Source organism: Gordionus sp. m RMFG-2023, chromosome 2 (assembly GCF_954871325.1).
Source record: "Gordionus sp. m RMFG-2023 chromosome 2, tfGorSpeb1-WG-v2, whole genome shotgun sequence".
Classification (NCBI taxonomy): domain Eukaryota; kingdom Metazoa; phylum Nematomorpha; class Gordioida; order Chordodea; family Parachordodidae; genus Gordionus; species Gordionus sp. m RMFG-2023.
In genome coordinates, this window is record NC_088776.1 from 3876785 (window position 1) to 3891961 (window position 15177).

At 30.1% G+C, this 15177-nt stretch overlaps 1 protein-coding gene across 1 annotated transcript; it reads left to right on the forward strand.

Moving 5' to 3' along the window:
- Positions 1-395: 395 nt before the first annotated feature.
- Positions 396-12309, forward strand: LOC135923262 (neprilysin-3-like). The gene is made up of 11 exons (XM_065457916.1): positions 396-490; positions 2284-2509; positions 2611-2709; positions 3816-3893; positions 8582-8643; positions 9626-9693; positions 10204-10331; positions 10486-10551; positions 11488-11580; positions 11648-11703; positions 12204-12309. The coding sequence occupies exons 1-11, from the start codon at positions 396-398 to the stop codon at positions 12307-12309; spliced, it is 1077 nt and encodes a 358-aa protein (XP_065313988.1).
- Positions 12310-15177: the final 2868 nt, after the last annotated feature.

Sequence of the window (15177 nt, forward strand, 5' to 3'; positions counted from 1 at the left end):
CATATTTTAATATTTTACGAGATGGTTAGTGCTTGTGAAATGATGTCTTTATTGTATGGGCCAGCCACTTCACGGTCAAAGATATTTCATATGGCTATTTCTTATTGATCTTAAATATGTTTGTTGTGTAGAGCCTAGAGCTATAAGGTATGTCGCAAAATTGGTTTGCTGTATTTGGTATGCCGTGGACTCAGCCTTGGCAAAATTAACAGTCGAGGAAATAATTGCAATTGCTGCAAAGTTAGTCTGAGAGGGCAAGGTTTCTATAAACTCGTAAACAGACCCGCTTGAATGGTGAACTGTGAGATCGTCATCGTGAAGCCTTGATTTTAGGTAAGATAGAGCCATAGTTGAGTGAAGAATTACAGGTTTGTAAATACGAGGAAGGTCGTTGAATGTGTGGGACTATTGATTTGTACTATGCTTTAACTAACAAGGAGGAAGCAAAAGGAATACTCCCAAATCTAAGGTTCGTCAAAGAGACGAATAGGTATAAACGCGCTGATATAGAGGGTTTGAAATTATCCCCAAGTTTGCATGGGTGAGATGCTTGTAGCTTGGAGTTATGATTAAAGCAGAAATTATCGATCTCTTCAGCTTGAGATTAGATGGAAATTTTAAATGATCTTAGTAAATAAAGAAATTTAAAAATCGAAGGTCCTAAAGGATCTTAGGGTTTTTAAGAAGGAATAAAGCTAGATCAGGATAAAATCTTGGATATATTTTTAAATATAGTAAGAAATAGCCATCAACGGTGAGGTCGAAATTGGTTAGAGAGGAGACATTTGTCTGAAAATTATTAATATGTGGAATAGAACAATACTTTTGAAATACTTCAGTTTTTTGCTTTAAGCTAAGGCCCTTTTATTTGAGAGTGGTATTTTTTGATAAATAGTATTTGCGTCCTCGTATGGAGAGATCAGTGTAAATAATCATCTATGTGCTAGGTATGTAAGAAAAATTTGCTTTCGGTAGAAACGTTTTTGAACGTTTTGATGCCTATTCAGTATTGTATCGAATCTAGGATCCCTTCATGAAAGCAGATATTCATTATATTGGAGATGGGATCTGTGAGAAATATTAGTAAACATATGTATGAAAGAAAATGAGAGCGGTGAGTAAAATTTAAAGTGTTAAAAAGATGTTAATTTTAACGCTTATTTTGCAGCGAGGGTTGTTCATAGGATGGATGCAGTGCGTGTGATTTCGCAACTTATGTTGGTTTCGATAGCGAGTTAATAGGGTGCTATGCAAAGAATTTGCCACTGATCTAAGCATTTGGTTTTAAGTTATTAATTTGACACCTAATCAGAAGATCATCACGGGAACTAATCCATGTGAGATTTTATTATAAAAAATTTATTTTGCAGGTTTGGCACCTGGCTGTCTACGAAAATCTGAGGTCCAAGGCGGAAATTTAACATAACCTTTTTTAACCTAAGAGTCATGTTGAACGGATAAAATAATTTTACGCACTTAAGCTGGACAGTAGTTTGGAGCATAAACTAGAACCCATACCTTCAATATTTCGCGAACCCAACTCAAACCCTTTTTTTAAATTTAGAGTTTAGGGTTCAAGCTTTTTTTAAAAAAATTTATACTTTTATTTATTTTAAATTATATGTTAAAAATAATATAATATAAAAAACATGATTCAAAATAACTGTTTTTTATTTTCAAAAAAAACAATATTAATTTTAAAAAAATATATTTTTTGATCATTTGTGTCGTGTAATCATTTTTGTTATATTTAATAATTTTTTTTAAATTGTATTGTAGTTATTTTATTATATATAATATATTCTAATTATGTTGATAAATTATTTATATGTCCGATACTAATTAATATAAAAAATTTTAAAAATATATTTCTGTTATTTCAAATAATTTTAATAAGTCATTATTAATCTGGTCAACCGAACCGGGTACGTATATATTTAACTGAACCCAAACACATTTTTTTAGATGGAGGGTTCTCGTCCCTAGTTTGAAGGGAAACTTCATATGCATACAACGTGAAGGTGGGTTTGGTGTTTAAATATTTATATTTAAGGTGAGTTTTTTTTCTTGGAAATTGTATCTCTCATTTTTCGGATAAGAAAATAAAATAAAAATTATACTCTTGTGTATCTTATCTTAAACCTATATTTTTTAATAAAATTCGAATATTCATATATTCTTTCAAATATTTAAAAATAAATAATGTAACGAAAAAAAAGGCAAATACATCTTTTAATTCCTTTTTTATAAATTATATATTGAAAACATAATAAAAATAATTAGAAGAGATTTACATGATTACATAATGTGGCATAATATAAATCACCTCACCAAATTTTTGTCCAAAAAGTATGAGGATGCTTATACTCCGGTTCTCAAGGTTAATAACAGAGAAAATGATAATGATCTTATTTGGAAAAAATGCTTAAAAATGATTCCGGATTTCCTGCAAATCCCACTCAGTTCCCTTTACCTGAGATACAATATCGATCCTCGGGATAAAATTAGGGTTACATCTATTAATTATTTTAAAAAATGATTTTTCTTTTTCCTTCTAATTTTCCAAATATCATTAAATCAATTTATATATATTCTATTTATCTTTAAAAGGTTGAAGAAATGGCTGATATTATACGAGACACTTATGTAAAAAGTTTTCGCCAAAATGCTTGGATGGATGAAATTACCAAAAATAATTCCATCTATAAGGTTGTATATAATGTGTATTTTCTTAAATTTCTCTGATTTTTTTTCTTCAAATCTTTAACTACCGTTTATACATAATTGAGTGACGAATCGTACACTGTATAATATATTACAAATACCTTAGAAACTTGTTTAATCCGGTCTCTTTATAATTTGGGCAATTCTTTAACTTGACCAAAATTTTGAGTCTCCAGAAAATTTCTTATTAAATACTAAGGCCATAAATTGGGCAACTGTCTATATTGTTAAAATTGTTAAAAAGAAAGAAGAAATAAGAAAAAAAGTAGGAAAAAACCATCATAAATATTGAATTAGCTGATAAAGATAAACATTGCAATCAAAAAATTTTATATATTACATATTACTCTTAATTTTTTTTATTTTTAAATCTAAACATACATGTAGAATATCTACTATATATTTTATAAGTCAAACCTATGAGGAAATTTAATAAAATGTGACAAAAAATGATATTTTTACACTGATTTGTTGCAAGCTAAATTAGCAAATAAAATCTTCTAAATTGTCGAGTATTAACCCAATTTCTTCCAATATTTCAGAATATCTTCTTCCTATTTTGGTCCAGGAAAAATCTCATGATCATTTTTATAGTTGATTTTCGGATTAATAATTTTAAGATATCATATTTATGAATTCACTATTTTAACATTGTTTATTAAAAAAATTTGCTTTATTTTTTTTTTAAAATCCCACTTGGGCTTAAATATATTTGAAAGGATTCATAATTCGGGTATGTATAAATATCTAATAGATCAGCAAAAGGAAAATATTTATTTCTTTGAACATTCATTCTCACAAGATATGAAAATTGAAATTTAAATAAAAAATATACACGTTAATCCTTCATTATTTAAAAATAAATAAATAATGTTAAATTTTATGTTCGTAAAAATAATTATTTATTTTTATAAAAAATAAAATTACGATTTTTTTTAAAAAAGCACTAAGTTTAAAGCTATACATCATTACTAGTGTTTTTGAAAGTTACTTTTGTAACATAATTCGTTACAGTTACTTTCAAGTAACTAATCACTTTAAAAAGCACTAATCATTACCCGAAATATATTATACATATATATATATTATAGGTACATGATATGAAATTCAAAATTGGTTATCCTCAGTACATATTGGATCCCACTGAAGTGGATAAAGATTACGAAGGAGTAAATTAAAAATGTTTATCATAAAATTTTACGAAATACCAATGGAAAGAGAAGAAAAATTTTTATTGTCCCGAAAAATTTATTTTCCCCGTTTGTCCTAGATTTAAATTTGATCATCAAGGATGAGTTTTTAACATTGCATTCATATTTATAATAAGCGTACTCAAACGATGCCAAAATTAATAGCTAATAAAATCACACTTTTTTTACTCCTATTTCATTTAGCTTTACGTAATTTTATAAAAAAAATATAAATCGCGCTTATTACAAACACAATGTTAACTTTATGCCAATAAATACTTTAATATTCGATTAATATCTCTAAGGCCATTTCTAGACAATTTGTCTTTTGTTTTTAACCAAGTTTTCTTAACCACGATTATCTTCCTAACAATAGAATAATTTATCAAAATTTCAATATTATTTTTTTGCCCAATGGTTGTAAATTATTTTGCCCCAAAAAAGATTAATTCGAATAATACCCGCTTCATGCAAAAAAAATCTCTCCATTTGACTTAGATTTTTAAAAAACAAGGCTAACTCAATATTTTAGCGCGAAAAATATTGCCCGATCATATGATTTGGCTAATGGATGTCGCAAATTTGTGTCATCCATGAGTATTTCTGGGATAAAGTACCGCCTATTTTAAAAATCGACTTGAATGAAGCGATTTTGCCTCACTAAAAACAGCTTTAGAAAATTTAATACGATGATTTGTTTGGAAGTGACCTAATTTTTATTTTTCTTTTTCGAAGTTACATATGCAAAACGACACTTACTTTAAAAATTACCTGCGCCAATCTCTGACAGAAAAATTAAACAAAATCAAGAGAGGATTCACCGATAAACGGTTAGCGTAAAAATTAAAATAATATTTTATTTTTGACGGGAAATGAGTGACAACCTATCAGTTAATAATATCTATTATTTTTTTTGAGAGAACAGTGTTTATTACCAATATTATTTTAACGCATAGACTTCAAGATTTTTTGCTAAAGGGGTGACACTATTATGTGCGGTTTTCCCCGATTAATTTTATTGGAAATTTATAGTTTGCTACAGAATTATATAAACCTATGCAGTTATCGCCAAAAATAACTATAGTTGGGTATTACTATATTTTTGGTCGTTTAACCCAATTTTTAGCCGGCTAGGAAAATCCGTTAAATCTAGTTTTTAGCCGAAAACTATCACTTCGGTCTCGGGGTTTTCTTAAGAAAATAGCAGCTCAAATTTGGAAGAAACTAATATAAATTTTTTTTTCTCGCTTTAGATTTCATCTTTACTGGTGATAAGCTCCGTCAACATCTCTCTCTCCACTTTATGTTATTCATACAATCTCTTTTATCTATTATATACTTCTTTATATTGGCTCTACTTTATTGCCCCATTGAAGTTTTGGCCTTCCTCTTTTACGTTTGCCCATCACTTCCAAACTCTCAACCTTATTTCCTATGTAGTTCATAGGCCTTCTCATTGTGTGCCCATACCACTTAAGTCTGTTTACCATTAACTTAGTCTTAATGGGCACTACCTTTAAACTACTTAGTATTCCTGTACTGCTCACTTTATCCTTTCTTGTTACCCCAGCAATCATCCTCAGCATTCTTATCTCCATAGTTTGTAAACTTCTCTCGTCTGATTCATTGGTTGGCCATGTTTCCGATCTATATAGAATAATTTGTTGTAACTGTAAATTTTTTCCTTTAATTTGTGTGGGATTTTTTAATAGCACTCCAGATAAATGTCTCCACTTTAACCACCCTTAATTAATTTTAATCTTTATCTCTCTATTGTCCGTTTGTTTGTATAGTGGAGCCCAAATATTTACAGCCTTCAATTGCCGATATCTGCCATTCATTTCTATCAATAAACTCTGTTTCATCTTCTCTTATCACCATATACTCCGTCTTTTCTCAATTTACTTATAGTCCGTGCTTTTCTAGAATATTTATCCAACTCACTAATCTTTATTTTATTTCATCCTTGGATTAGGCAAGTATCACAATATCATTTGCAAATATCATATTCCACGGGACTGTTTAAGGTATAGAATAGACTGTGCTAATACATCTATTACTGTAATAAAGAGAAGAGGGCTGAGAGCCGACCCTTGATGAACTCCTTCGGCTGTGAAGCCTGCTGAAGTACCTGTTATGCTACGGACCATTGTTGTATGGCCCATATACATATCCTGTATTATTCTTATATATTTTTCGGGAACCTTTTTGTGGCGTAACGCCCACCTCTCCTATTTCGATTATGTCTCTTAATCTTTTTTCTATTATTTTTTTTCTTATAGTTTTAGACAGTGTGACATTAGTTTTATGCCCCTGTAATTTTGACAATTGAGTGGAACCCTTTTATTTTTTAAGATAGGAACTAGATAGCTCTGCTTCCATTTTTGTTATAGCTTTCTATTGGAATATCGTTTGGACCCCTAGCTTTGTTGTTTTTCATATGCTTGAGGCATGTGATTATTTCTTGTTCTGTTATAGGGTAAACAAGGTTTTGATATGGGGAGTGTTCGTCTAGATGTAGTATGTGGATTAAAGTTGAGAAGCATCTGAAAATATTCTTTCCAACTATCCATTATTTCTTTTTCCTATATTATCAATTTCCCATCTTTATTCTTGATTACTTTCGGAGCTCCGTTTATATCCCTAGAATTCTTTTCCCTAACCACCGCCTTCGTAGCTAATATCATGGATTTTTTGTATCTTGTCTCTTATCATCTGGGTTTTTATTTTATAAAGGGCTTTTTTCTCCAAACCTTCATTCTACCACCATAGTTTTTTGTACGATTTGTTACCTCCCCTTGTCAAGCCTAGTGTCGATTTGGTAGTGTCTATTAATGTGAATGAAATGTCTGTCCACATCTTTTCCCTGACTTGTGAGGAATCTATTGTTACAATGTTTGCACTGATTGCAAAGGCATCTGTCATTGTTTTTAATTTGCCCCATTTTATGCATGTTTCCAGTTTTTTCTTGTTTTGAATAGATTTATTTGAGATGTGTAAATCCATGATTAGTAGCTTGTGTTGTGCGGCAATATCTTCTCCTGATGACTTTGCAGTCTATTACATCTTTTAATCTTCAGCGAGCATGTAATCTATCTGTGTTTTCCTTGTACCACTTTCATATGACTGTCTTTTTTCCTATAGTAGGTGTTGGTTAAGGTAAGGTCGAAGTCTTGCGCAAATTTCAGTAAATGCTCTCCTTCATCATTTCTTATATCCAAAAACACCATGATGCCTTTTGTAACTATCTCTTGCTTTCCCCACATGCGCATTTAAGTCACCACCAATTAAGACTAGGTCATCGCTAGGGAATTCCATTACAGCTTCATCAAGGATATAAAATCATCTTTCTCTTCTTCATTGCAACCCGTTTGAGGAGCATATACTGAAAGGATGTGTAGTATTGATTGACCAGTGTAGAGTTTTATCGTCATTAGTCTATCAGAGATCCTGTTGACTTCTACTACTGAGGAGGTTAGATCTTGACTGAGGATGATGCCGACACCGTTCCTATTGCTAACAATTCCATTATAGTACAATTTATACCCATCTCCAATCATTAAAGTCTTCTGTCCTTTCCATTTCGTCTCTTGTATGCACGCTATATCAACTTTTCCTCTTACCTTTAAACGTCCCAATATTCAAACTTGTTAATCTTGTCGTCTTTGCTTTGACCTTTACTTTACTTTATACAGGATGAAAGTCTATACCCTGCGCGTCGCTTGGAGGGAACGCCCTAGCTTTTATATTCATATTTCCATTTGTTTCCTTCATCCTGACCAGGCCTGTCGGTGACCGGGGTGTCATCTCTAAGCTCCGAAATTTATCTTACCATATGTCTTTACACATCAATCATCGAAGAAAAACTTGAAAGTTTTTATGCCCCTTACCTGTATTGAACATGCGTCTTTCTTCGTCCTTCTGTTTCTAAGCATATATCTAACCCATTAGGCACCCCGGCGATAGAAGAAACTAATATAAATAACGCCATAATATTATTGAATTTTTCCACTGCAAATATTTAGCCGCAATAAGCCCGCGATATTTAGCCATTACCCAACTATACTAAGAAAGAATCTCACTATTTGTTCAAAATTTATAATTAATAATGATTAGAAAATTAATATAATAGATGATGAGGAAATAAACAGTTTGAAAAATATATTACATTTTGATATCTCTAAGCAGGAGTTGGGGTCTTCTATAACATAATTGTAGGAGTGGGAGGGGCTTGATGACTCAGAATGGTTTTCGCTTATTGAAATAAGGGTAGGAATTGGGTAAGTGGGGAAAGATTGATTTTTTGTTTTACCTAATTTCGATACGAATTTCATTTTTTTTGATAATGGAAGGGCTGGGGGTAACTCGTAATTGGCTTATGTTGGTCTGATCCTTGTATTTGTAATAATAACAAACAAAGGAAATCTCCACGAATGAATAGATGAGGTTTATGCCGACCTAAACCCTATATAAATTAAATAAACTACTAGGTAAAAATTTGACTAAAAAATTAACATTAAAAGATAGGTGACTACAGAATTTTAATTATAATAACGCTTTTTTTTTAGAAGACGGGAATCTGCCTAAATCCTATGCTATGAAGGATTAAACGGCGGAGTTGTAATTTAAATGTAGTTATAACAATTATTTATATATATATTATATAGAAAATGGAAGAATTACCCTCACACATATGTTACAACCAACCTTCTATGGGAAAACGAAATAGGTTACCATTTTTTGTTTTTTTAAAGGAGTTAAAGATTTTAAAATAACATATATTTATATTTAAAGAAATATCAGAAATTGGCAGACCCGGTTAGGGAAAGCCCAAATATTTAAAAATTTGGGCCCATGGGTTAAAAATCTGCCGTGCTAATTTAAACAAAGAAAAATTAAATTATATAAATTAATTCCCCTTTGCAAAATTATAGTAAATTATAATAATATTTACACTTAATAATCAACTACCTCATATTTTCAATTATCCCTTTAAAACAATTTTTTCGAGATAGCAAAATTTAGCGGGAAAAGGACATAATCTATATGCAGTTCGGCATACGCACCAAATTCCTGCAGGCAGCAGGGCTCGAGCCCCTTATTAAAATATTTGACCTATACCCCATAGAAAAACTTGTGATTCTTCCTGCCTCCACTGTCGATGATTGCAAACTAAATTTTTTAAAAATAATATGACCTCCTTTCTCTGAGAAATATTCTAATTTTAAAATAATTTATATAAATTTATAGGTAAATAAATATAATTCAATCTCATTTTCATATTTTTATTAGTAATTATGGCCGGAAATTTACAGAAACCGTTATATGATAGCTCCTATCCTAAGTATAAAAGAAATAATAATATTTTAGATATTAATATATATTTTTTAAAAAATAAAATATTTATTTTTATCACAAATTCGTTAAATATGTTTTGTAACACTTAAGGTGATGAATGAGGTTTAAGGTTAAGACAAATGTTGGCGATATTAGTAGAAAAGTTCCATCCATAAATTTACCTACTTCTAAGGCTATATTTATAAAAGCCATACCCGTAAAAAAATTAAATATTGTACGAATTGAACAAGTCCGTCTCGATAAAATATTTTAACACAGATCACGGGGTCGGACAAAACAGAAATATACTTATGTTGACTATTTGATTTGTATATAAATAAAAATAATACGTTTATTTGTATTTTATTTCTCAGAGCCTATCTATTTGGAGCTATAGGATCTATCATATCCTATTTTATATCTCATAGCTTTAACCATCCGAGTAAATCTTAATTATTATTTTTTTTAAAAAGGAAGATCTAAAGAAGTAAAATGAAGGAAAGAAAGAAAAGGAGGAAGGAAGGAAGGAAGGAAGGAAGGAAGGAAGGAAGGAAGGAAGGAAGGAAGGAAGGAAGGAAGGAAGGAAGGAAGGAAGGAAGGAAGGAAGGAAGGAAGGAAGGAAGGAAGGAAGGAAGGAAGGAAGGAAGGAAGGAAGGAAGGAAGGAAGGAAGGAAGGAAGGAAGGAAGGAAGGAAGGAAGGAAGGAAGGAAGGAAGGAAGGAAGGAAGGAAGGAAGGAAGGAAGGAAGGAAGGAAGGAAGGAAGGAAGGAAGGAAGGAAGGAAGGAAGGAAGGAAGGAAGGAAGGAAGGAAGGAAGGAAGGAAGGAAGGAAGGAAGGAAGGAAGGAAGGAAAGAAAAAAAGAAGGAAATAAAAACAATATATTTGATAATAATTAACAAAATCAGGCCTTTAAATCTTACCTGTAGGTTTCTGGTATATATATATTTATATAGATAGGGAATTTAAAAGAAATGGTGTTTGGGAATCGTGGTTGTCGAACAAATCATTGGAAGAATCTTTCAAAGAATTACAAAATTGTTACCGAGATCAATATTCAAAATACTGGATTAATGATCAACAGGTTAATAATCAAATCATAAAGATAAAATCTTGAAATTTAGATTCATCTAATATACATGTTAATTATAATAAACTTTATTGCGAGATAAAACATATTTTTAAAAAATATATTTTCTTTATAATTACTTTTCTTTCTTTCTTTCTATCTAATTAAGGTGGACGGAATTGAAACGATAGACGCAAATATAGCAGATAACAGTGGGATTTTCATGGCATTACAAGTTTATCTTAGAAAATTGTTCAATATCTATCAGCAGAGTAGTTATATACAGGTTCGGTTAAGGTTGCTAGAGGAGAAAAAAAAATTTATAACAAAAGTTTAGATTAGGCTCAGTTCAAGGAATTTATTTTTTGAAGTTCCGGTTAATATAAGTAAGTTTCGAGAACCTCAGTAATCTATTATTATTTTTTCATAACAAAACAGAAAGTAAAATAGCTCTAATAAAATTTTTTTTCATTCTTCTCATTTTTCCATATTTTGTGACCTTTATAAACTTTAAGTTTATACAATCTTTAGTATTTATTATTTGAAACATTCAAATCGTAATGTTAAATTCCATGATAATAAATGGGCTCTTCTCTGCGAAAGAATTTTTTCCAAATTGTTTTTAGAGGAAAAAAAATTGACTTTCACAACTTCTATTAAAAATTTATAACATAAATATCAATGCAAAAATTTTCTACTAGAGATCTACCCGGCCCGAATCGGTTTAATTTTTTTAAAAATTGGGTTCGAACCCGTCAGGTCGAGCTTTGGAAATTTTTTTAAAATATATTTAAATTTATCAGTTTTATATTGAATTAAATATGTAAAATAAAAATATTTGATTTTATTTATAGAAAATAGATGCCATATGACATATGTCTTTTATTTTAATTAATCATAAAAATTAATTTCTATGTTTAAATAAATTCGGGCAGGGTTAGGCTGGCAAATTTCTTTTAAAAAAGAATTCAAGGTCGGGCCGGAAAAACATTTTTAAAATAAATTTGTGCCAAACCGGTTTATAAACGTTAGGCCCGATGCAGATCACTATTTTCTTGTCCGAAAACCCGTTTTTATTTTATAAACCCATATACAACAGGTACACATATTCTTTTAAAGAGGGTTATCAAATATACGCAAATAAATCAAACATTTGTAACTTTTAAAATAGGCATTGAAGAATCGTCGGGATATGAATAATGTAAGATATACTTCGAATTCCAATATAACTGAGGATCAACTCTTCTTCCTAGCATATGCTCAAGTTTGTATACTATATAACCTTTGTTGTAAATAAATCTATATTATTTGTTTTTTGATATTTAAATAAGGCACGGTGTTCTAATGAAACAGTCACCCCTCCTCCAACCAGCCCCTATAAATACAGGTTATTTATTCAGTGTTAAATAAATTAGAGATAAGCATAACCGAGTTCGGCCCGCTCCAAATCACAAATAAACTGAGTAGTAAATTAAATGTTGATATTTATTTAAAAAATGAAATGAGGAATTTACATCATATACATTCGTGATTTCGCATCCAAATTTTAAATTAGTAAGATGGAGTTTTATAGCTTATCCTGAATTTTTTAATATACAACTTTTATCATACCCGAAATTCGCATTACCGCTAGATAAAAATAAAGAGAAGACATTTTTCTCTTGAGACCGAACCTGGCTCAATTTTATATTTCAATGCATTCCTCTTTCCTTTCGTTTCTTTCCATCTTTTCTTATTATCAAAAAAATTAATCCAAGATTTTTAATCTTTCCAAAGCTGCGCACTTTTGCCATGGATTTGTTATGGGGAATGTATCTCCAAGTTTTCATATAATAACCTTTTAATTATATTACTTTTTTTTGATTAAAATCAATAAACAATGAATAGAGTAAACGGGGTCGTTTCTAATTTAAAAGAGTTCTCAGATGCTTTTAGTTGCTCACGCGGAGACCCTATGAATCCTCCTAAGAAATGTACCTATTGGGATTTTTAGATCGATTTTGGGAAAAGCAAGATATCATGGAACCAAAATAAATCTATTACAACAACTTCTAATAAAATAATTCTAACACAATTGTAATTTGTTTATACATTAATCTTAGGGGAAGCTATTTCTTAAAAAAGGCTTTATTATATTTGGGAATTATGTACACGTTTGTTTTATCATCATATCAATATATTTTATAACAAAATCATTTTTAGTATTTTTTGGGGGAAAAAACATTTATTAATCAAATTTATCTTGATTGATTTGTCATTATCGGAAATATAATTCAAAAAAATCAATTATTCGTATTTCGAATACAAAATTTATGATTTAATTCGTTTCATAAGAATACTGATTTAATCCACCGAGGAGGAAAAACTGATCCATAAAACGTATTAAAATGTATTATTTTTAAAGCTAATTTTGCACAGGTACCCAAAACGTAATCTATGAGGATCCAGTTCTGTTATGGCTCTAATGGTTTGGAATAAATTATAAAATTTTTTAGGGGTATTTTGAAACTTTAATGGTATTTATTATCAAATTTGTCTTAAGATTTGTGCCAAAAACTTGTAATTTCTAAACTTACAAAAACCTACTTTAGGAATACTAACGTTTAAAAATTATTAAAATTGTATAAAAATTTAAAAATAAAATGTTTAGTCCACATTTTTAATTTTCCATTAAAGGTTAACATATGGTTTTTGATAAAGTTTTAGAAATTTAATTTTTCGGATGTTTTGGGCACCATATTGACACTATAAAAAAAATAAAAGCAATAATTACGAGTGGGTGAAGGAACTTTATATCAGGCCTTATTGATTTCCGAAAGTAAAGAAATTCTCTTAGACTATTTACGCTCTAGTTTTAAAAATTACGATAACGATATTTTTAATATAATATAATTTTAAATATATAAATATTACGATTTTTTTCTTACTAAATTCTGAAGTTATATTATCTCAACGACATATTATATTAGTGAAAATATAAAATTTAATTGTCAAATAGAAGGAAACATTGTATTTACTATAGTAGGATTGCTGGACACTGGCACCCAATAGTTCATTGTGCCAAGGCCGAGAGAATTTTTTCTACGAGGCAAACTATCCTAAATTTTTTTTTAATGACCGATGAATATTATATTTAATGCTCATGAGGGTTATTTCTTAAGAACATTTTAAATATTTCGAGAAACGGGCAGAACAGAACCTGTGATTAGAATGCCATCAGTCACAGGACAGAAATGCTGATTTTGGTGGGTTAGATCTTTCATCAAAAGCAATGTTGCAAAATACTCCCACCCTTAAACTCTTGACTAATATATTGTATTCAATTATAAAGATGTATGTTATATAAATATCTAATAAGTAACTGCAAAAAATTTCAAAGAAAATGAATAAGCTCAGTGTTAAAAAATTTTGAATTCCGCCGCATAGAAACGAGCAAGATGCTCAGGTAATATGAACTGAGGTTGCTTTTGGAGGTGACGGTAGAGGTCTCCATCGTCACTCCATTACGAATGCGTAACTATAAAATAATAGATAAATAATTAGTTTTTTTGTTATATCGAAAGTAAGTTTTTCCCGGTATATTAGTCGTTTACTGTAGGAATTCTATTTATAAAAAACGTAGTTTTGAAGAAAAATGTGCAAAAGCAATGGTCATTTCAAAAATATTATTCAACAACATATAAATTCTAAATGGTTAAACGTAAACCTCTACGTCGTCGCAGAATTGCTTTCGGATCACTTTTGCGGCGTATTCCTGACCATTTGTTTTGGAACGGGCAAAAAAACTTTGGCTGCTCCACCCCTTCCTATAGGTTTGATCATTTTAGTCTACGCAGAGCTGGCTTATTTTTGCCTCTGCTAGACTAGAATCTTTTCCATCAAACACTCTTTGAAGATGGGATAAAAAAGCTTGTGGTTACATACAGGGATTATCAAATATACCTCTGACAACTTTCTCAACCCCTTCTTCACCATCATCCACCATCTTCCCAATACCCCTTTTTTTAAAGAATTTTTTGAAAATAGGGTATTTCTACTGTCCTCTTCTGACAAAGCTTGAAAAACTAGGCCATCATGCAAATACTTCTTTTTGACACTGCCACAAAAACCTTTGATAAATCTGGGTCTATTTTAGTATCAACCTTGAAAGAATACTTGCCATATTCCTCTACAGGATCAAAGCCATTTTCATTCTCCTTGATTTTTAACACTCGGCGTATATCAAATCCCGTTTGCTAAAATAAATAAATAAAATGCCAATTACAAAAAAGTGTTTGAATTAAATTTAAAAGTAATCCATCTAACTTTTAAAATTTAATAAGCGAATCCAAATTTATAGTATATATTATAATATACAAATTTATCAAAGTAAAAAATATATAAATAACTTTAAAATTAGTCAATACCTTGCCTTCGGAATGTCTTTTTATTGTGAGTATACCTTCTTAAATTTACTAGACTAACCTTACAGTGAATAATTGTAAATTATTATTATTATACTGTGTTATTTTTATATTTAGATTCAAAGTCAAGGTAATATCCCCCACGCTAGCAAGGTTAAGGGGAACTTCAAACCTCGCAATGCATGTGACTGTCATAAATACATAAATCCAAAATATTTTTTGGAAAATATCTCATTTTCATGTCAGTATTCCAACTTCTATTTTTTTTTAAAGTCAGCAGATTCTTCCTAGAGCCAAGAAAAAAGGAACGTTAACATATTCATTCATAATACTCCTCCCACCGTATTTTATGTTTTTTAGTAAGATGGAGTATATTAGAGCTCTGAAACTTTTAGGCTAAGAAACATCCCTTCTCCCCACAAAAAATAATATGTAGATAAATTAGAAATTAATGTTTT